The following is a 22,172-nucleotide window of genomic DNA, read 5'->3' as shown; positions in this document are numbered from 1 at the left end:
ATTATTATGCTTTTTTATTTATTTATATATAAGCTGCTAAATAATATAGTTTTGTGAAACAATTTTCATTAGCTATTTAAAAACTGATTATAAAATACATGCAAACAATATTTTTAAAACATGAAGCGCGTAACACGGATCTTTAAATCATCGTTTGATGTAAAGTTGTTTACATGTATTAACTTTTTAATTTAATTTAACACGACCTTGCCCCCCCGGTTAGCCTAAACCAAATTCAACCATCCACCCACTAACAACCTGTCTCCATACCGCTGCCACTAGGGTTTATTGTTCCTTTCCCAAATCCCCTAACCATAAACCCTAATAATAACCCTCTCTTTCAACGCCAAATCAATCAAAAATTCAAATGGAAATAAACAATAATAAAAGAAAATCAGCAGAAGAAGGCCCATCAAATGCTACCCCTCCACCACACAAACATCAACACACAGATGCTGCTGACGGCGTAACTGCTTGTCTTCATGACGTGTCATATCCCCAGAATTACGTGGTCAATCGCCACGTGGCAGCCAGTAATGAAGAAGAAGGAGGAGAAGAATTGAAGAAGAAGCCAGCTAAGGAATTTCCTTTCACTTTGGACCCTTTTCAGTCTGAAGCTATCCATTGTTTAAATGCTGGTGAATCTGTTATGGTAATTAAATTTTATTATTATTTTTTTAATTTCTTTTATTGTTTTGTTTACATAAATTACACTGAACATAGTAACATACCGTAACTATAGTATCGAAAATTAACATGCCCGTAGCGGTTTTTAGTTCAACGCGGAAATACCGGGGTTGTTACCATGGCCCTTAGTGGATAATTCTAGATAGTTTCTTGGTTTTTCCAAATTCGAAGTTTCAAACGGTGTGGTTTTTGGTGTAAGAGAGGGGAGACAGGTTTTGATATTATACTAAAGTAGTATATCTTGTAATATACTCTTTTCGTTAGTAATTACTGAATATATTGACTTTCTAACAAAAAATGACTAGTTAAATATTTTGCATTTGTTTTAATTAATTTGATATGGGTCTGCAAGGGTACTATATCTGAGATTGTTTACTTTTGTGTTAAGCAAAGGATTACACTTATAATTTCGAAGTAAAAGCCAGTAGTTATGAAACGCTAATACGATACATTTTTGTTTAATTTGATTGTTGTAGTATCTGTTTGTTAGAAAGTTGTATACTTGTATGTTTGGTGATTTTAGTTAATGTCCTATTAGTAAGGTCAAGGTTTAGTTTGTGCTGAGTGCATGCTTGTGTATGCTATTCTGCTTCAGGACCCGACGACTTACAACAGTCAAGGGGAAGAGTGTTTCTGGTTAACGGATTTTCTCGCCAGAGTTACAGAATGGCCCGTCAAAGACAATTATGGTTATATGTCAACATAATACATTGGTTTACCGAACTTACAGATATATGTGTTTTGTGTATGTATATGATTTAAGTCTCTAGAGAACGTAACTTTTGAATGGTATCTGTGTTTTTTTTTGGTTTCTTTTTATAGAATAGTAGAATCTATATAAGTTGTGAAGTTGAAGCGTAACTGGATATGCAGTAACTGCTTAAAAACTTTCTGACTTGGTAATTGGGAACCTAGAGAGTTAAAGGAACTACTACTCGATCTAAGATGATCGTTACCTTAGAAAAAAGTATAAAAAGGAGGAAAATTTTACTCGTAGTGAACTGGAACTTTAAAATTGTTGTAGTTTGACTTAAAGTAGGAAGAGCAGCTTCATATGATTCTTTGTTCTTAATCATACAGTTAATGTGATTGAGCATAATGCTATGATATCCTACATATCCGAATTAAGAATTAATAATTTGGTTTGCTTGATAGCAATATTGGAAGTATATGACGTATGTGTTTTATTGGTGTGCAATGAGGTATTATTATGTCTACATTTTTCAGAACTGTAATACATTCTTCTGGTTTATTTTCATTGTTTAAGGTATCAGCCCATACGTCAGCTGGGAAAACTGTCGTGGCATCGTATGCTATTGCAATGTCGCTGAAGAATAAGCAAAGAGTGATATACACTTCTCCTATAAAGGCACTGAGTAACCAAAAGTATAGAGAGTTTAAAGAAGAGTTCTCAGATGTTGGTTTGATGACCGGGGATGTTACTATTGATCCCAATGCTTCTTGCTTGGTAATTCTTTAATGCTGTCTATATCATACTGAGTCAAATCATCTCTTTTTCTTTTCTTTCTAAATTTTGAAGATCTTTTAGGTAATGACCACAGAAATCTGGCGTAGTATGCAGTACAAAGGATCAGAGCTCACAAGGGAGGTGGCATGGATCATATTTGATGAGGTACATTATATGCGTGATAGAGAAAGAGGTGTGGTTTGGGAAGAGAGTATTGTTATGGCCCCGAAAAATGCTCGGTTTGTGTTCCTTTCAGCTACTGTTCCAAATGCTAAGGAGTTTGCTGACTGGGTTGCAAAGGTGAGCCAGCCAAGCAATGTCCTTTCGTTTTTCCATGCTTGCCTTGACATCATTTATTATTCTCATCATATTATTGTTGAATATAAGATAGATTTTTCTATTGCTAATGAGTCATGATATGTCCTTCTAAAATAATCTTCTAATAATCATCCTAAGAACAAGATCACTACATGGTAAAATCATGTGATGAGATAGAATTATTGGATTTCTTTTTTCCATGCTTGCATTGACATCATTTATAATTTTCGTCATAATATTGTTGAATATAAGATAGATTTTCTATTGCTAATGAGTCATGATATGACCTCCTAAAATGACCTTTTAATAATCATCCTAACAACAAGATCACTACACGATAAAATCATTTCATGATATAAAATTAGTGGATTACGTGTGTCATGAGGTTGTAGCTTTAGGAGGATTAGTAGGAGGATATGTTAGGAAAATTAGTACGTCCCATTGCTAAGTGAACGTGATAACCTATGTTGCAGGTTCATCAGCAACCTTGTCATATTGTTTATACGGATTATCGGCCAACGCCTCTTCAGCATTACCTTTTTCCTACTGGTGGCGATGGTTTATACTTGGTGGTCGATGAAAAGGGAAAATTTCGTGAGGATAGTTTTCAAAAAGCTTTAAACGCCCTTGTTCCCGCCAACGAGAAGAAAGATAGTGGCAAATGGCAGAAGGGGTTGGTGAATGGTAGAGCTGGTGAAGATAGTGACATATTTAAGATGGTCAAGATGATTATTCAACGCCAATATGACCCTGTCATAATCTTTAGCTTCAGTAAAAGGGAATGTGAATTCCTTGCAATGCAGGTACATGCCTTTTATTTGGATTTTATTGTGGTAGTGTTTTTGATCGTTTTCAAGGCTTTTATGCTGTTAATATAGAGGAGCTAGTTTTGCCAAGTTCAGCTATCAATGGATTGTCAGGTTATGCATGGCTTCATCACAAACTGCTCTAAAATTTGATCAATATGTATTATTGTTAATGCATACAACCTCCTGAATCTTTTTTTTCTTTAAAGAGTTTGGCAGATATATATTTAGCACACCAATCATTTACGAAAGTCAAAGTTTTAAAAAAAATCTGTTGTGGGTCACCAAAAACTGACCTGTACCGAAGTTATTCTTTTGACTTGGTACATAACCTACTGGACTACTCGAACACTTAACTATATGGTCTTTGGCTCTTTGCACATGTAGTTACTATATTGGCCAAGCTTACAATTTCTTATCTCAAAATATCCTGTAGATGGCAAAGATGGATCTAAATGAGGATGACGAGAAAGTGAACACTGAGACTATCTTTTGGAGTGCCATGGACATGTTATCGGATGATGATAAGAAGCTACCCCAGGCATGATAATGTTAACAACTGCATGGACTTGTTTTTTTACATGTATGTGGGGTTAATGGTTGTGATTCCTATTTTTTGGCTTTGACAGGTGTCAAATATGCTCCCCCTCTTGAAGCGGGGAATAGGTGTGCATCATTCTGGTTTGCTGCCCATATTGAAGGAAGTCATCGAAATATTATTCCAAGAAGGTCTAATCAAGGTGTGGATGGGAACTTCAGAATACCTTTATCCATTTTACTTTATAATGCATTTGCCTATATTAGTATATACTTTGAGATTTTATAAGCTGTATATATTGAATCATGTCGTATCAGTGCTTGTTTGCCACAGAGACATTCAGCATAGGTCTTAATATGCCTGCAAAAACAGTTGTTTTTTCAAATGTTCGCAAGTTTGACGGTGATAAGTTTAGATGGTTATCAAGTGGGGAGTATATACAGATGAGTGGGCGTGCGGGGCGTCGAGGAATAGACGATCGTGGTGTGTGTATTCTTATGGTTGATGAGAAGTTGGAACCATCCACTGCTAAGATGATGGTCAAAGGAAGTGCTGATTGTTTGAACAGGTTTGCATTTCTTACTAATGAAATGATGGTCAAATGCGTACTAGTGGATTTGTGGCTAAATTGAACGGATGCATTGTTCATGGTGCTGACTTCTATTCTTTTCAGCCTGAGCTGACTTTTCATTGTTGACCTTTCCAGTGCTTTCCATTTAAGCTATAACATGCTTTTGAATCAACTACGATCTGAAGATGGAGATCCAGAAAATTTGCTTCGGAACTCATTCTATCAATTCCAAGCAGACCGAGCCATTCCTGACCTTGAGGTTGGCTATCTTTTTTGGCGTATTTGTTTGTGTTTACTTGTTTGACCAGTTAGAGTTTAGATATATTCAGAATTCACCTATTCATAAGTAGATTGAAATTACCACCTCTAATAGTGCGTATGTATATTTATGTTTTGAAGAAACAAATGAAGGCTCTTCAGGAGGAAAAGGATTCAATTCATATTGAAGAAGAGAAGAGTTTAGAAAATTACTACTCTTTGTTGCAGCAATATAGAAGCTTTAAGAAGGATGTCCGGGACATCATTTTTTCTCCCAAGTACTGCTTGCCATTTTTGCAGCCAGGCAGGCTTGTATGCGTTCGTTGTGTAAGTAATGATGAAAGCACTCTAGCCTTTTCAATTGAGGATCATGTAACATGGGGTGTTATAGTCAACTTTCAAAGGGTAAAGGGTCTTTCAGAAGGTTCGCACATATTTATTTTAGTTTTTTAATTCCTGGATTAATTTTTGAAGTGGCAAATAGCTAATATATGTTTGTGTCTATGTAATTCAGATGATATAAATAAAAGTCCAGAAGATGCAACCTACACTGTGGATATACTTACAAGATGTGCAGTATCTAGAGACGAACTTTCAAAGAAAACAATCAAGATTGTTCCGCTGAAGGAGCCCGGGGAACCTGTAGTTGTTTCTGTTCCTGTTTCGCAGGTAAGCTTTGTCTTAGTATTCCCAGATAATCGCATCTAGCGCTCCTTTAGTTTTAGTTCTAAAAATTTCCTTGAAGCTCACCTTCCAAGTATATGAAGATGTTAGAAATCGAAGGCGGACTTTCTACGAGTTTGGGCCTTTTGTTCAATCTTTTCGCAATACACACGTATAGGTGATTAAGTTGCGGGGGTACCATAAGCAGAATCTGCATAACTAAAACATAAAAAATTGATCATTGCAACTTCATTTTGCCATAATCGTAATACCACGACACATACCATATTGAGTTGAATTTTGTTTAAAAATAACCCTTCTAGTTTTTGTGATTGTTAGTTATTCTTCATGCTAATGTTACTGGATATCTTTTTATTTGCTCTGTAATAAACATTGAATTATTCATTGATCATTACATGAACCAAATTCTGATTCCCGTTTTGTATACAAACAGATAGATAGCTTGAGTAGTGTCCGTCTCATAATTGCGAAGGATCTTTTGCCATTGGAAAATCGAGAAAATACTTTGAAAAAGGTGTCTGAAGTTCTCTCAAGATTTTCTAAACAAGGGATACCCCTCTTAGACCCAGAAGAAGACATGAAGGTTGCATTTTTTTTACTTTGCTTTTGCAGCTTTTTAGTTCCAATTTGTCAACATGTTCTCATGTCATCTTATATATGATAGGTCCAAAGTGGGTCTTACAGGAAGGCAGTCCGCAAGATTGAGGCTCTAGAGAACTTGTTTGAGAAGCATGAAGTTGCAAAGTCTCCACTTATTGAGCAGAAGCTTAAAGTATTGCACAAGAAGAAGGAAATTACTGCCCAAATAAAAACGATCAAGAGTTCAATGCGGTCTACCTCTGCTCTGGCCTTTAAAGATGAACTCAAAGCAAGGAAAAGAGTTTTAAGGAGACTAGGGTAAAGCTACTTATTCTTAAAGCTTATATCTATTTTGTTATTGGTAAAAAAAAAATTTAACTGAGAGCCACATGGCCTGCATTTCCTAAAGTGCCTGCACATAATTGATCATACGTTTCTTAGAAATATGTTAGTTAGATGTGTTAAAAGGGGAAGGATGCATGGGTTAAGTAGGTGGGATAACAGTGTCATTGTTGTAGCGACTATGGATTTCAATTGATGGGAACTGAAGTCTATGGTTGGTGCCTTTTTTTTTTTTGCTATCGACTCTATTCTGTGTCCCCCAATGGATGTAGTTGAATTGGTCAGGTCATGTTGGCCTGCAACACTTTTTGTCAGGTATTTGCACCTTTTTATAAAAAAATAGATTATTGAGCATGATCCCAGAGGGGTAGATAATATCATTTGTTGGATGTTAATTTTTTTTTCTTGGGTAGATTGATATAGGAGGTTTTCAGCATTTAATATCCTAATTCATTGGACCAAAATTTTAAGTTTATTTGTTGAATGTTACCTGTTTGGTCCGTTGGAGATAAAATATAACACAAATAAACCCGCTCACAAGTAAACGGTTAAATTGCCTAATCAAGAAAACCCATTTGCATATTCTGTCAAGAATTAAGATTATATGCTATCTGATGCAGATTTGTGACTAGAGAGGATGTTGTGGAATTGAAGGGGAAAGTTGCCTGTGAAATTAGCAGTGCCGATGAATTGGTGCTAACAGAACTTATGTTTAATGGTGTATTCAAAGACATTAAGATAGAAGAAATGGTATCTCTTTTATCTTGTTTTGTGTGGCAAGAGAAGCTTCAGGATGCTCAAAAGCCCAGGGAAGAGCTGGACATGCTTTACACACAATTGCAAGATACTGCACGAAGAATTGCTACAGTTCAGCTAGAGTGCAAGGTTACAAGCTATTCATCTTTGCTTTTATTATCCAACTTTTGATTCATGAAATATATAAATTCTTTCATATGAGCAACTTTTAGAGGTGCCATGCGGGTTGGGTAATGGATTATTTTTTAGTACACCGAGAAACGAGGCTGTGTAAATTGATCTGGCTCAAAAATCACCTTTTTTAAGCATTATTTTGGATTTACAAAATTTTTTTTTTTGATGATAATCTAAGGGTTTCTTTGGACCACGAAAATGGCGAAGCTAATTTTTTTGTCTGGTTGGTTTAACGTAATGCAATACTCCTTTATTTTAATGATTTAGCATATTTCTTGTAGTTAAATTGGTTATCCAATTGCAATACTCATCTTTTTCTTTTCTATGCATATTATCATTAACATCAACAATTTTGGCGGTATTAAATCAAACTAGAATCTGAGCAACTTTCAACCCCATTAATGCATTCGAGTAGTTGACCTGTTCACTTGTCAAGCTATTTAATTTTAATTAGACCCTTTCGAGATAAATCTTGACCCAAAGTCGATACCAGGACATTACCCTCCATAGAAAGTTCGTCTATTCGAACTCCCTAGCTACAAATCTATGTTGAAATTCCAATTTGTTTGTCTGTCGGTTTATATTCACCTTTCATTGTCGTTAATTCAAATAAAGTGAGTTAAGATTCATTGATTTGTTTCTGACAGGTGGAAATTGATGTAGAAAGTTTTGTGAGTTCATTCAGGCCGGATATTATGGAGGCCGTTTATTCATGGGCAAAAGGGTCCAAGTTTTATGAGATCATGGAAATCACACCAGTGTTTGAAGGCAGTTTGATCAGAGGTATCAGGAGAATGGAAGAAATTCTCCAGCAGTTAATCTTAGCCGCAAAATCAGTTGGGGAAGTTGAACTTGAAGCCAAGTTTGAAGAAGCCGTTTCCAAGATCAAGAGGGATATTGTGTTTGCAGCCTCTCTCTACTTGTAGACATGGGTATATCAATCCCCACTTGTGTGGTCTGATAACTTTAGGTAGGTAGAAAATACCTTTCAAATAGCTAAGTTCATTCTTTGAGTTGTTATTTGTATCATATATACCTATTTTATTAAATAATATGTTTTGTATTGAAGATGAATCTTATAAATTAATGAATCAATTACCAATTTACCATGTTTACTTTTTTATTCATTCATTGAATTTGATAATGACAACAAAGTTTATGGTCTTATGGAAGAAGCGAAGGAATAGAAACCCAGTCCCCAGTACAAGATAATGTGAACCATTGGATTAACAAATCTATGATCACTGTCCTGGAAGTCAGGTTACGGCTTTAGTATGGTAGATGTAAGATTTTTGGTCAATTGTACATTATATCATAAAAGAAGAGAGAAGAGTGCAAGGATTCTAACAAGCACGACTAATGCAATGTTCAGGCAGACATTATTTATGACTTATGAGAGGTGATTAGTCCGTTGTATGTTTTGAAGCATCTTACCACATTGTATATAGTGTATTTTTGCGAAGCTGATTCATGTTTTGAGATATAGATTGAGGCTGATGTCTATGTTTCATCTTTCAAATAGATAGAACAGTTGTCTTGAGGTAGAAAGCTGAATCAGTCCCTTGGAGAGGATCAAATAAGTTGCTTTCTGTTGTATATATATGAGTGCAGGGGGCACGCCTTTCCCAAAGCAAGATAGACCGACCCATAGAGTGCCATGTCTTGTCTCCGGATCTCTCTTATTCCCCTCGGCGTGCTTGATCTGATTGAATTTGCATCTACTAATCCGCCTAAGGTTTTGCACTTAAGCTGAGTAAAATTGTTTTTCAAAATCATATTGAACATTTGTATAAAAGTAACTTAGAAGATCAATACTTTTGCCATAGAAAAACAAGAAGAGAGAAGATTAATTATGTGATATGACTTTCAACAAGTGGTTACTTTCGAATAAAATGCAATTTTCGATAAGTTTGAAATGCAAGAAAACCCAAATTGCAAAATAGATACATTCAGACAACTAATATTTAGACACCGAGACTGGTGATCATTGTGGGGATTTTCATTGAGACGTCAATTAATTTTCATTGGCCTATATATAGACATAGGTTGCGAGTCCATTTCGCTCTCCCCTTCCTGCTTCAGAGATCTTCCATCCAGAGGTCTTCCAGTGTTCACCAAGAGTAATCCTCTATCATAAACCCTGTTTATATGGTTTCCGAAGCGATATTCCATGCCAGAATGAACATAATCAGATATATCATTATCCACTTTATCACTCCATCTTATTATTTCGTCATCATCATTATATTCACTGAAAACCTTATTGTCCTTCCCTTCATTTCCTCGACATGTTCTACTTCATCGTCATATATAAGGTTCACACAACATTCCTCTACTTCCCTACTTCCCTACATCTTTATGATAAAAATCATAAAGCTAGTATGCGTACAAAGATTTCATCTCCGGCCAGCATGCAATAGATTGTTACACCTCCAAACACTTGACCACCCCCCTTTCTCTCCTTGTTTTACATTATTAGAAAGTTCTCCAGTGATGTATCCTTGGTCATATTATATAACTCAACTAAAAACCAGTTGGGTACTGGAGAATACATTAGACACAAAGTGAAGCCACTTATTATTCTATGTTGCTGATGACGATGATAAGGAACTATAAATGATATTTGTGGACCCCTTTCTTAATACATGAAGAAGCCAGAAGGGATTTGTTCCTCTGTGTGCTGAATATCCCATACTCAAATATCACCTGCATCATCATCATGTCAAACAAAATGTCATATACGCCCAAACACACCATCCTCTATTATTTAGTTTGTTTATTTCATTCTCCGAGATATATATGAGAAAACATTAAAAAAAAGTAAGTCCTAACACCTCAACGGTGTATGAGGGAAGTTAAGATGTAAACAACCTTACCACTATCTAGGTTAAATATGTTTGGCTTACCTAATTACGTACTTAACATACCAAATTTGAATGTAACGGAATATGAATTGTTTTTTACAAAAGATTACACGCTATCCTATGGTTCATTTTACAGATAAAGAAAATTAAATATACAGATTGTTTATTACATATTAAAGATAAAGAAAATTATCTAAATGGTCTAATTTCAGGGGCTATATTCAAAAGTAGACATCTACTATATTTTTTACACATTTAGTTAGTAGATTTTTACAACCTAGTATCTTTATTAAGAAATCAAACTATCCAATTAAATTAGGACACGTGTACATGATAAGGTTTACAACTTGTAGTAACTTAAGTTATATATTGTTTGTAAAAATATATCATCATACCTATGCTATATTACATGTTTACGGCATGAATTGGTAAAGTTTTGAGAACAATAGAAAGACTGGAAAATGACAACCTTTAATTAATATTCCATTTGCTACTTGCAAGTGAATCCGTACGTGGAAGAAGATGAAAACGCTAAACCAACAACCTCATATGTGTAATTAGCAATTTACAATGGTGATATGACGATATAGCATAAGAAACAATGATATTCTATGGTCGTGTGCCCGTGTAACACTGTAAACAATAAAATTTACAATATTGATTTATTGAATACCAAATTGTTTAACTCTTTCTATTCCCCTATTGGTATAATACTATAATTCACGTTATGGTAAAAATGTTTACAGCATGATTTGTTACAATGAACTGAGCACCATTTTTTATTGTGTTATATGATCATGTGAAAAATGGTCATTTAAAAACTAACATTTCTGTAAAAATTAGAAAATTGACCCAACTACACTGTGATCTGGATATAACACAATGTGTTTTTATTGTGTTTTCTAAAAAAACAATGTATTTTTATTGTATAATGTAAAAACACATTGTGTTAAGTTTTAAATCACAGTGTGTTTTTGATAACGCATGAAAATCATAAAATAGTTTAAACACACTGTGATATGAACTTAACACATTGTGTTAAATTTAGATCACAAACATATTGTGTTAAGTTCATACCACAGTGTGTTTTGACCAGTTTTCTAGTTTTCACGAAAATTATAGTTTTCAAATGATCACAACCTATATATGGTAAATGTTCATTTGAATCCTTAATTTTTCATGAAACTCAAGGACCAAATCCTAGCCATTTGATCATCTCAATCAATGGCTAGGATTGAAATTTATGCCTTGATTAAAAAAAAAACACAGAGGGGCATATATGTAAATTCGCATAACAAAAAAATCTTTCTTTTTCCCCTTCCTCTTCCTGATGGAAACACACACAAACACACACTCTCTCCATTTCTTCTCCTCCTTGGATGATGACCACCACCACCACCACCACCACCACCACCATATCCAACCGCCGCCACCACCACCATGACCACTACAATCTGAATCTTCATCTCAAACCACTAGTAACAACAACAAGTGGAAGATGATGATTTAGATAAAATGTCTAAACCAAAATGTATGTACTAAATCAAATTTGAGTATATACGTATTTACTGATTGTACATAGATCTATTCTAAAATTTGAATTTGTTAAATTTGTGTATTGTAACTTTGTTTGTGCAATTAAATTTGATTATGTATTGAGTTTTTAGTTACTAGTGTGTTTGTAACTATATGTCTATAATCAAATATGATTATGTGTTGATATTTTAGTGATTTCTATTTTCGCAACTTTATGTCTAGAATCAAATTTGATTATGTATAGAGATTTTAGAGATTTTGATATTGTAACTTTGTTTGTACAATCAAATTTGATTTTGTATTGAGTTTATAGTTACTTGTGTGTTTGTGACTATATGCCTACAATCAAATTTGATTATGTGTTGATATTTTTAGTGATTTCAATTTTTACAACTTTATGTATAGAATCAAAGTTGTTTATGTATAAAGAATTTAGACAAAACAAATGAGTTCCATATCAAAGAAACCTATTCAAAATCAAATTTGATTTTATGCCTATGGTGTCAAACTTATACAAAATCAAATTTGGTTTTGTGCACACATTGAGACAAAACAAATGAGTTTCATACAAAAAAACTTATTCAAAATCAAAAATGATTTTAGGCATATAGTGTAAAAAGCTATACAAAATCAAATTTGATTTTATGCATACATTTAGACAAAACAAATGAGTTCCATAGAAAGAAACCTAAACAAGATCAAAATTGATTTTATGCATACGGTTTCAAAAACCTATACAATTGATTTTGTGCGCACATTGAGACAAAACAAATGAGTTCCATCCGCTCCGAAATGGGTGTTCTTTTTAGGGTTTTAGAATGCGTCCCTCCTCCTCCGAATCAAATTTGATTTTCCACGTCCCACCGCTACTAAATCCCGCTCTAGGGTTTAGGGTTTAAAGGTCGAGGGTTAGCCGTTAGGCTAGCCGTGAACACACTTCCCCCTCGGATTCACTTTTATTCCCCAAGGGTTTATATTTTAGGGTTTTAGAATGCAACTTTTTTAAAATGTATGCATAAAATCAAAAATGATTTTGCATAGATTTTTAACATTATACATGTGAAATCAAATTTGATTAGCAATTAAGCTTTAGTTTAGGGTTTGAAGGCGTAGGGTTAGCCGGTTAACCCTACGACTTCAAACCCTAAACTAAAGCACGGGGCCAAAGGCCCCCGTGATCACACTTCCCCATCGGATTAACTTTTAGCCCCAAGGGTTTAGATTTTAGGGTTTTAGAATGCAACTTTTCTAAAATGTATGCATAAAATCAAAAATGATTTTCCATAGATTTTTAACATTATACACGTGAAATCATTTTTGATTAGAAATTAAGCTTTAGTTTAGGGTTTGAAGTGGTAGGGTTAGCTGTGACTTCAAACCATAAACTAAAGTGCGGGGCCGAAGGACCCTGTGATAAAGCTTTAGTTTAGGGTTTGAAGTCGTAGGGTTAGCCGCCCCCGTAATCACACTTCCCCATCGGATTAGCTTTTAGCCCCCAAGGGTTTAGCTTTTAGGGTTTTAGAATGCAACTTTTCTAAAAATGTATGCATAAAATCATAAATGATTTTGCATTAATTTTTAACATTGTACATGTAAAATCATTTTTGATTAGAAATTAAGCTTTAGTTTAGGGTTTGAAGTCGCAGGGCTAGCCTAGCGTGGGGCCGAAGACCCTCGTGATCACACTCCCCCATCGGATTTGATTTTGAATAGGTTTAATGAAATTCCATATATCTACACAAACAAATGAAATTCCATCAAATTTGATTTTGAATAGGTTTAATGATACCAACTCATTTCTTTTGTCTAGATGTATGAATAAAATCAAATATGATTTCGTATGGGTATTTCACACTGTATGCTTAAAATCAATTTTCATTTTAAATGGGTTTCTTGGTATGTAACTCATTTTGTTTTGTCTCAATGTGTTATATATGATTTTGTATAGCTTTTCCCTAATGTATGCGTAAAATCATTTTTGATTTTTAATAGTTGACTTTGAATAGGTTTTCAGACTTTATGAGTAAAATCAAAAATGATTTTGAATAAATTTCTTTTTATGGACGTCATTTGATTTGACTCAATGTGCATATTTTCTTGACAATGTATGCGTAAAATCATATATGATTTTGTATAAGTTTTTCACACTGTATGCATAAAATCAAAATTGATTTTAAATAAGTTTATTTGTATAGAACTCATTTGCCTTGTCTCATATTTATACGTAAAGTCATATATGATTTTGAATAAATTTTTCATAGTGTTGCTTAAAATCAATTTTGATTTTGAATAAGTTTATTTGTACGGAAGCATATAAAAAATTATATATGATTTTGAATATGTTTAATGATACCGAACTCACTTTTTTTTGCCTAGATGTATGAATAACATCATATATGATTTTGTATAGAGTTTTGACACTCTATTGGTAAAATCATTTTTGATTTTAAATGGTTTTCTTTGTATGGATCTTATTTGGTTTTGTCTCAATGTGTTATACAAAATCATATATTATATGATTTTGTATAGGTTTTCCCTAATGTATGCGTAAAATCATTTTTGATTTTGAATAGTTGATTTTGAATAGGTTTTTCATAATGTATGCGTAAAATCATTTTTTATTTTGAATAGTTCATTATATATAGCATTTTCACACTATAAGAGGAAAATCAAATATGATTCTAGACATAAGAACACAAGTAACTAAAACCTCAATAGAAAATCAAATTTGATTGTACAAAACAAAGTTACAAAACACAAATCTATAGAATTTATATACAAAATCAAATATAATTTTACACATACAGGTACAAAAACAGATTTCTCTATAATCTCTATGCATAATCAAATATGATTATGAACATAAAAGTAAACAATAACATATAACAAATCGAATTTGATGTTACTCATACATTTTCACAAAACAAATGGAGTTTATATCCACAAACCTATACACCAAAAAATTTAATTCAGAATCATAAAGTTGATTAAATTATATTATCAAACATTGATTTAGACATTTCATCAAACATCTTATGCAATACTCTATCAAATGTGATTTGATACTAAATTATATATAAGAAACTTTGGTTTAGACATTTCATCAAACACCTTGTATGCAATATAGTACCAAACAAGAAAGTCAATTGAATAACTAATAAAATTTAACAAGTTCATATGTTAGAATAGATCTAATCACATATTATCAAATTACATTTGATTATCACCTGAGAAAATTCGAATTTACATAACAAGAAGTCGTAATATCCGTATTCAATACATCCTTCATTTATATTAACATCTCAAGATCCATTGATGATGACTAATGAAGATGATGATGACGACGGAAATGATGGCTGTGCCATTTCGATTGGAACGCGACGGTGACCTAAACACGATGGGGGTGGTGGTGGTGTTGGTGATGATGATGTTAGTGGTGATTTTTCAAGAGGGGGAATGAGAGAGAAAGAGAGATCTGTGTGTGTGTGTTTTTGGAACTAGATAACAAAGAAGTGGAATAATGTGTCAAATGATAAAAATACCTATTATGTCCCACGGTGTCACAATATACAAGACTATAATGGACATAAAACAGTTGTAGAGGGGGTGAATACAACTTTTCCTTAATTCTTAACTAACTTTTAAAATACGTTTTAAAGACTTAGATTATAATGTAAGCAAAGTAAGTAATACAAATCAATAAAACAGTAAAGCGATAAATATCACTCTTGAACATAGATTGTGGTTTTCAAATATAATCCTTTATCAAGATATAATCTATACAAAGAATTACAGAGTTGTTGCGAAAACAAGATAACCTACAAATATCTAAACAACCCTTGAAATGACAAACTACAATCAATAAGTTCTAGCCCAAAAGAAGCAGCCCAAGCTGACTTCTCACAGAGTAAGTTGTGTGTAATAGTAGAGAGAACTTGTGTGAAGAATGATTAAAAGGAATGCCACACATATGCATACAAGGAATGTGGCTTTTATAGGCGAAAACCATTCTTCTCTTGGTATCCAGTTAAGTCACGTAATCTTCATTTGTTGGACGATCAAAAGAATATAGGATCGTGCCTTCATCTTACTTGTGGTCCCTAAAACCTGCAGCACGATATTTTGATCCTCCAATAAGAGTATGGACACACATATGTATTTCAGTCACCAACCTAGATTCTAGGAACCTTCCTAGTCACGTCATTTGTCCTTATCAACAAATCTAGGTTGTTATCTTCACTTTATTGTCAGACACAGATTGCCTGTTTGTCAAGGCACAAATCCATCTAAGTGTTCCCAAGCTGACTGCTAATCCTAAGCTGTCTTCCACTAACAACTTGGTCTTCTATCTTCAATCCTCCTCTTCGACTTGGATTGAATGCTTTAACATTTGATGCAGCTTGAACGACATTTGCTTCCATAAGATTGAACAATTACAAAGTATGAAGCATGATCTGGGCCAGTTACAGATTGCAAGCTGTGTCAGCTTAGTCTGACCCAGATCAGATTACAAGAACCAAAAGATTTCTAAGTGTTTATACATCAGATTTGTCATCACCAAATTTACATTTAACATTGGGACTCAACAATACCCCTCCATGTTTTTTTCTAATACCAGCCGTAGATTTGTTTTGATTCAAGGGCTGAGATTTAGCCATTGGGTTTCACCAAATTTTATGTTTTCACATGAAAACAACTCACCTATATATATCATCATAATATAATATCATATCTATATATTTTTCATTAATTATTAATTCAAGCTGTGAAACCCACCTAAATACTTGGTATGATTAACTGGAGGATTTAAATTCTTATTAAAAATATTAGGTGGTAAGAATATTTTGACTAAATATGTAAAATATTTGAGAGGTATCTATATTTGGATACATACGAGAATCAGACTATTTAGGTTTTTCCCCTAAAGATAAAGTTATATATATGTAACTCAAGAAAAACTGTTAAAAAAAAAAAGAAACCGGTGAATTCAAATATAAAGAATGTAATCAAAATTATAAAAAAAACAAACCGGTAAATTCAAATATAAATAATATGATGAAAATCAAAGTAACATAATGTAATACTAGAACCTTAACGAAAGTGTTTAACTTGTTCGTCTATCAATATCATGTCAAGGCTTAATGTTGTAATTGTTTCTTAAATATACAAATAAAGGAACCTCATATATTATTTGTCGTTGTGTTTTTTTTTCATGAAAATTTTAGATTTTATAGTTGTTTATCAGTTAGGTATATATATATATATATAAAAGATAGAGATCAAATAAGAAGGTACCTTAAGGAAAGAAGGGAGAGAAGGTTCGTTTTTGATTTTTTTTTTAGCTTGTTTTTTTGAACTTTATTTTCTTTTTTTCACTTTTTCCATTCTCTCTTTAATTCACTAATCCCATGGAAAAATTCTAAAAAATTTTTAAAAATATATTTTTTTTCCAAAAGGGCGTTGCCCGTAAGCTATAGGCGAAACTTGTTGATCTATGGCGGAGCCATGATGGCTAAGGGCGAAGTCCGTTAGGTAGATCACCCCATCACCGATCACCCACTATGACCTATCACCCTCTATGACCTATTACTCCTACCAACTACCCCTTATTAATATCCTTAAGGGCGAAGCCCGCACCGTACCCTTACATGTATAACTTACTAACTCGGGTTAGAAATTTTTTTTTTATTCTTTTTTAAATTTTTTTATGGATTGAGTTAATTAAAAAAAAATGAAAAAGGTGAAAAAATGAATAAAAATCTAAAAAACAAGCTAAAAAAAATAAAAAACGAACATTCTCTATTTAAGAACCTTCTCTCTGGATCTCTACCCTATATATATATATATATATATATATAAGAGAACAAAAAAAATGTCAAGAACTACGAGAATTAACTTTCAATTAAAAAGTAAGAGGCTAATATGGTAATTTTATAAGAAAACTTTAGATAATTAACAATTAAACAGAAAATCTCCCATGAATATCTATTAACTATCAATAAATTTCCTTAATGTGAGATAACGGTTTGTTTGCCGTTACCCAACTTTTACAAAACTTCAAAATATAAATGGTTTCATGATGTTATAAAGGCATGACATTAGAGACCTTAACTCTATCTAAATGTAGATGTTCTTTTCATTTTATACCTAAAAAGTAAAAAAAATTCTCCAAAGTCTTTTTTTTAAAGAAAAAAAATATTAAAAGCCATGTTTGTCGTGACACATCTATCTTTTAAGACCTTTTTTATTTATTTATTTCTATACACACAAAATAATCAATTTACTTTTGATTAAGATACTTATCTTTAAACGAGACATTAAGAAGGAAGGGGCGAGTACTTTTAAAGTGGCGTCAACAAACATGTATGACTTTTAAATGGCTGTGGAGAGGATTTTAGGTTTGTTTCAAAGGAATTCGGACTATGTAATAGGACAACCACCAAAACTTGATGTCGTTTTTAGTTCTAAATTATGTTTTTGTATAATTATATCATTCCCTTTGATGGCCGTATTAGTGTCTTGTTATTCGTGCTTGTTAATTAAATTTTGTCGCTAAAAAGAAACTTATGATGTTGATGATTTTGACATGAAGATAAATGAACATATTGAAGTTTACGAGCATACATATATCTAAGTGTAGATGCTCTTTTCATTTTCTACCTAAATGGTAAAAAAAATTCTTCAACCTATGCATGAGAGTGTTTTTCTTAAAGAAAAATAAAATTAAAAGCCATGTTTGTCGTGACAAATCTATCCTTTAAGGCTTTTTCATTTCTATACACAAAAAAAAATCATTTTACTTTTGATTAAGATACTTATCTTTAAACGAGGCATTAAGAAGGAAGGGGTGAGTACTTTTAAAGTGGCGTCAATAAACAGGTATGACTTTTAAATGGCTATGGAGAGGATTTTAGGTTTGTTTCAAAGGAATTCGGACTATGCAAGAGGACAACCACCAAAACGTGATGTTGTTTTTAGTTTTAAATTATATTTTTGTATTATTGTATCATTCCCTTTGATGGCCGTATTAGCATCTTGTTATTCGGGCCTGTTAATTAAATTTTGCCGTTAAAAAGAAACTTATGATGTTCATGATTTCGACACAAACATAGATGAACATATTGAAATTTACGAGCATACAGATATTCAAACACGCTATTTGGTTGTAAGTGTTTCTAGGTTTGTTTTAATGAATTAATGAGGTATATTCCCCTTTATCCAAAAACAAGGAGGTAGCGGGGTCAGTTGCCTTCACTCTAATTTTGGCACAATGTAGTTTTTAAAATTTAAATAATATATTTTTAATTTTTTTTAACAATAAAAAAGGATAAATTGGAAATATGTATAAATATTATCTTCGTTGTCATAAGTCTATTTTTCGAAAGTCATTGGTTATCGAAACATAAATTTTGAGATGCATATTTCCATTGGAATAATAAAAATCTTGTGTTGTTTTACACATAACTTTTTAATAGAAAGCATGAAAAAAGTTTAAAGAAAAAGCTTTTTTTATTTGAGTATGTTTTTTTTTTTTGGAACGACATTCTGGCTAATCTACTTTTACTACTAAATTACATGTATGTCTGGGATGAAACATAGGACTCTCGAAAGATCCTTATTAATCCAGCCCCACAAATGTGGGAAGTGAGACTCGAACCCAGGTGAATCCCGTCAAGATCAAGGACCTTACCAATGGGCCACCAAATGTGTAAAACATTAATAGTGTAATTGTTTGTTGAAATAAAATTCTTTCAAATTATTATACAATGTTTTGTAGTATATATGTAGGAAAAATATATATACAAGCTGACTATTTCATAAAAAAATATATCTTCCGCTTTCTTGCATTATGACTCAATAAGTTTTCATTTAATAAGACCTTGTCCGGCATTTGGTCTTTATTTATTAAAAAATTGGTATTTTTTAAATATGAGTATTACACTCGGTATGGGAACAAAATTATTTTAAGAGTTCATTTTTTATTTCCGAGCTAGGACCAATTTTTTTACATTATCAGATACGAGCCCCCTCATAAAAACTTTTCTGGCTCCGCCTTAGCCCAAAAAAATACCTTATTGCAAAGAAGATGAGTATTAGTTTTTGCCACAGATAGAAATTCATACGCAAGTACCTCATATTTGTTTTTTATATTCATACGTAGTTTTATAAGAATTAGATGGTAATTCGTAATGTATTTTTGTTTATATATATATATATATATATGCATTGTTGATGGTTGATGTCTGTAGCATAAACCACAAGATATTTTATGGCTCCAAAGTTTTTTTTTTTTTTTTTTTTTTTTTTAGAGAACGAAACAAATTGTCCATGTGGTTTACCCAAAACATCACCGTTCGTCCTTATGGTTCAATAACCTCACCGGCAGTCCTTTATAGGAGAATAAGGTTCACCTTTAGTCCTTTCAGATAACGATCGTTATACCTCCTCCGTTACCACCCCACGTGCGTTCCACGTGAGGGGTAATCCAGACTTTTCCCCCTCCACTTGTGTCTACAGTCTCTTTCTTCTCTATATAAAACTCACCGTTCGTCCCTCTTATTTCATTCTTTAATATTCCAAAAAAAAAACCATCAAAAAACCCTTTCCATTTTTCCATTTCCAATGCTCTAAAAAAACCATCAAAAGTATTCGCGCTCGTGGAGAAGACCACTTATGGAACCTCGACCAAATATATCGTAAGTTTTTCTCCATTTTCTTGTTTTTAGGGTTTGATTTCTTTTAGGGTTTATTTTTTATTGTTTTTTTTTTCTTTTTAACTATTAAAGTAATTATTTTTTTCATTATATGTTTCATGTAGATTCTTATGCTAGGTTGTTCTCATTGATGATTCACCATGGAGGTTTCTTCACCGAATGGCCAGGTCTTTCATATGAGAAGGGTAAGATTAACTATGCTGTCTGCATAAATATTGATAACTTTTTGGTTCATGAAATGGACTCCATTATGGAGGATTTAGGTTACACTAGAGGACAAGTTATGTACTATCATTTTTTAAAACCAGGAAGTTCATTAGATGATGGTTTGCAACCCCTAGCAAGTGACCAAGATGTTAATAATTTGTCTAACTATGTAGAGAATGCCAATCTGATATCTGTTTACATAGAACATGGCATGACAAACTTAGCAGATTATTTTGTGCCTAGAAAATCCAAAGTTGTGATTGAGGAAATCTCTGATGATGACACAGCTAGATAAAACCCCCAATTCAATTTTTGTTCATAGTAAAAACCTAATTGAAAATGAACCGAAATTAAACCTGGTTAGGACAAGCATAGAATCGTCTTCCTGGGTTTTTGGGTGTCCATGATGTAATGATTATTGCTTGCTTTCCACACCCACAAAACACCATTCTTGAATTTGTTGCTGGGTTCGTATAAATGTGGGAGGGCGGGAGGGAAGAAATATTATTGCCAAAACTAATTTTGTTATGTAAAAAGGGTTGTTTGATTCTAATATGGGTGGAGTGGAGTATATATATATATAAGACGAGAAAGAGACTGTAGATACAAGTGGAGGGGGAAAAGTCTGGATTACCCCTCACGTGGAACGCACGTGGGGTGGTAACGGAGGAGGTATAACGATCGTTATCTGAAAGGACTAAAGGTGAACCTTATCCTTCTATAAAGGACTGCCGGTGAGGTTATTGAACCATAAGGACGAACGGTGATGTTTTGGGTAAACCACAGGGACGATTTGTGTCGTTCTCTCTTTTTCTTTTGTCATTCTTCTTATATTTAGGGTACTGTTAACCTCCATTCAAGTGGTCTGGGTATTTGTTTCATCATGATTAAAGAAGATGATGTACAATTAGCAGTGCCGTTAACAACATATAAGATTTTTCCATTATATATTCATGGAATCTCTTATGCCGTACGTCATGGAGTGCAACTGCAAAAAGTCATTAATGATGTCCCAAAACTCCTAGTGACATCAGGTTCACAAATAAATTGGAATATACCAACAAAGAACAATTACTACGTAAATCGTAATATTCATTTAGTCCACTAATTTCTAACAATTGGATCCAAAACATGTGAATTCTGTAGAATTTATCTTTACTAACCTCCAAAAATTACCATATGAAGTTTACGATTTTAGGTAGTATTTCTTTTGTATTGGGAATTCCGATTTCGTTTGGGAACCTAATGCCCTTGGAGTTGGAAAAAAAAAATGAAGATCAGTTCTCCTGAAATACAATTTCACGTCTACTACGCACCACAGACGTAACGCAAATTTTTGTAGCTTAGTGATGAATACTCCTACCACATCAATGCATTTCAAAATGTATAGATATGTCAAAAAGAAAAAAAAGTTTAATGTGTGATGAAGCAACTTATTTGTTGCAGTGTGCACACATAGATGCATACAACTAAAAAACACTGTTAAATTGAGATTATGTCAGCAAATTATAGTTCTAATTGGATTTGTTAAAGTTTATTGACAACAGGTTTATATAAAATTAAAACACATAAAGCTGACTGGATTATTGTGGAGTTCAGAGTCCGTGGAGATATATGCTACTAATTAGGTGATTGGATTCACTGAGGATGAGGTAAGGTTACATATTTTT

The 22,172-nt window shown here is 33.0% G+C and overlaps 1 protein-coding gene across 1 annotated transcript; it reads left to right on the top strand.

The window, feature by feature from the left end:
* Window positions 1-216: 216 nt before the first annotated feature.
* Window positions 217-8,290, top strand: LOC122596645 (DExH-box ATP-dependent RNA helicase DExH9). Its single transcript, XM_043769257.1, has 14 exons — window positions 217-652; window positions 1,955-2,155; window positions 2,237-2,455; window positions 2,947-3,276; window positions 3,716-3,820; window positions 3,909-4,019; window positions 4,135-4,385; window positions 4,524-4,647; window positions 4,788-5,070; window positions 5,161-5,315; window positions 5,764-5,913; window positions 5,995-6,227; window positions 6,872-7,136; window positions 7,829-8,290. The coding sequence occupies exons 1-14, from the start codon at window positions 368-370 to the stop codon at window positions 8,105-8,107; spliced, it is 2,991 nt and encodes a 996-aa protein (XP_043625192.1). The 5' UTR covers window positions 217-367; the 3' UTR covers window positions 8,108-8,290.
* The last annotated feature ends 13,882 nt before the right edge of the window (window positions 8,291-22,172 follow it).

This window comes from Erigeron canadensis, chromosome 4 (assembly GCF_010389155.1).
Source record: "Erigeron canadensis isolate Cc75 chromosome 4, C_canadensis_v1, whole genome shotgun sequence".
In the NCBI taxonomy this organism is placed as follows: domain Eukaryota; kingdom Viridiplantae; phylum Streptophyta; class Magnoliopsida; order Asterales; family Asteraceae; genus Erigeron; species Erigeron canadensis.
Note: the sequence above shows the minus strand (reverse complement) of the source record. Positions and strands in the feature narration are given on the sequence as shown.

Bases quoted from the DNA above. Each gene is read 5' to 3' on its own strand.
- LOC122596645 (XM_043769257.1), top strand. From the start codon at position 368: ATGGAAATAAACAATAATAAAAGAAAATCAGCAGAAGAAGGCCCATCA. The intron at 4,020-4,134 runs GTGTGGATGGGA...ATGTCGTATCAG, and splicing joins TCCAAGAAGGTCTAATCAAG to TGCTTGTTTGCCACAGAGAC. The intron at 5,071-5,160 runs GTTCGCACATAT...TATGTAATTCAG, and splicing joins GGTAAAGGGTCTTTCAGAAG to ATGATATAAATAAAAGTCCA.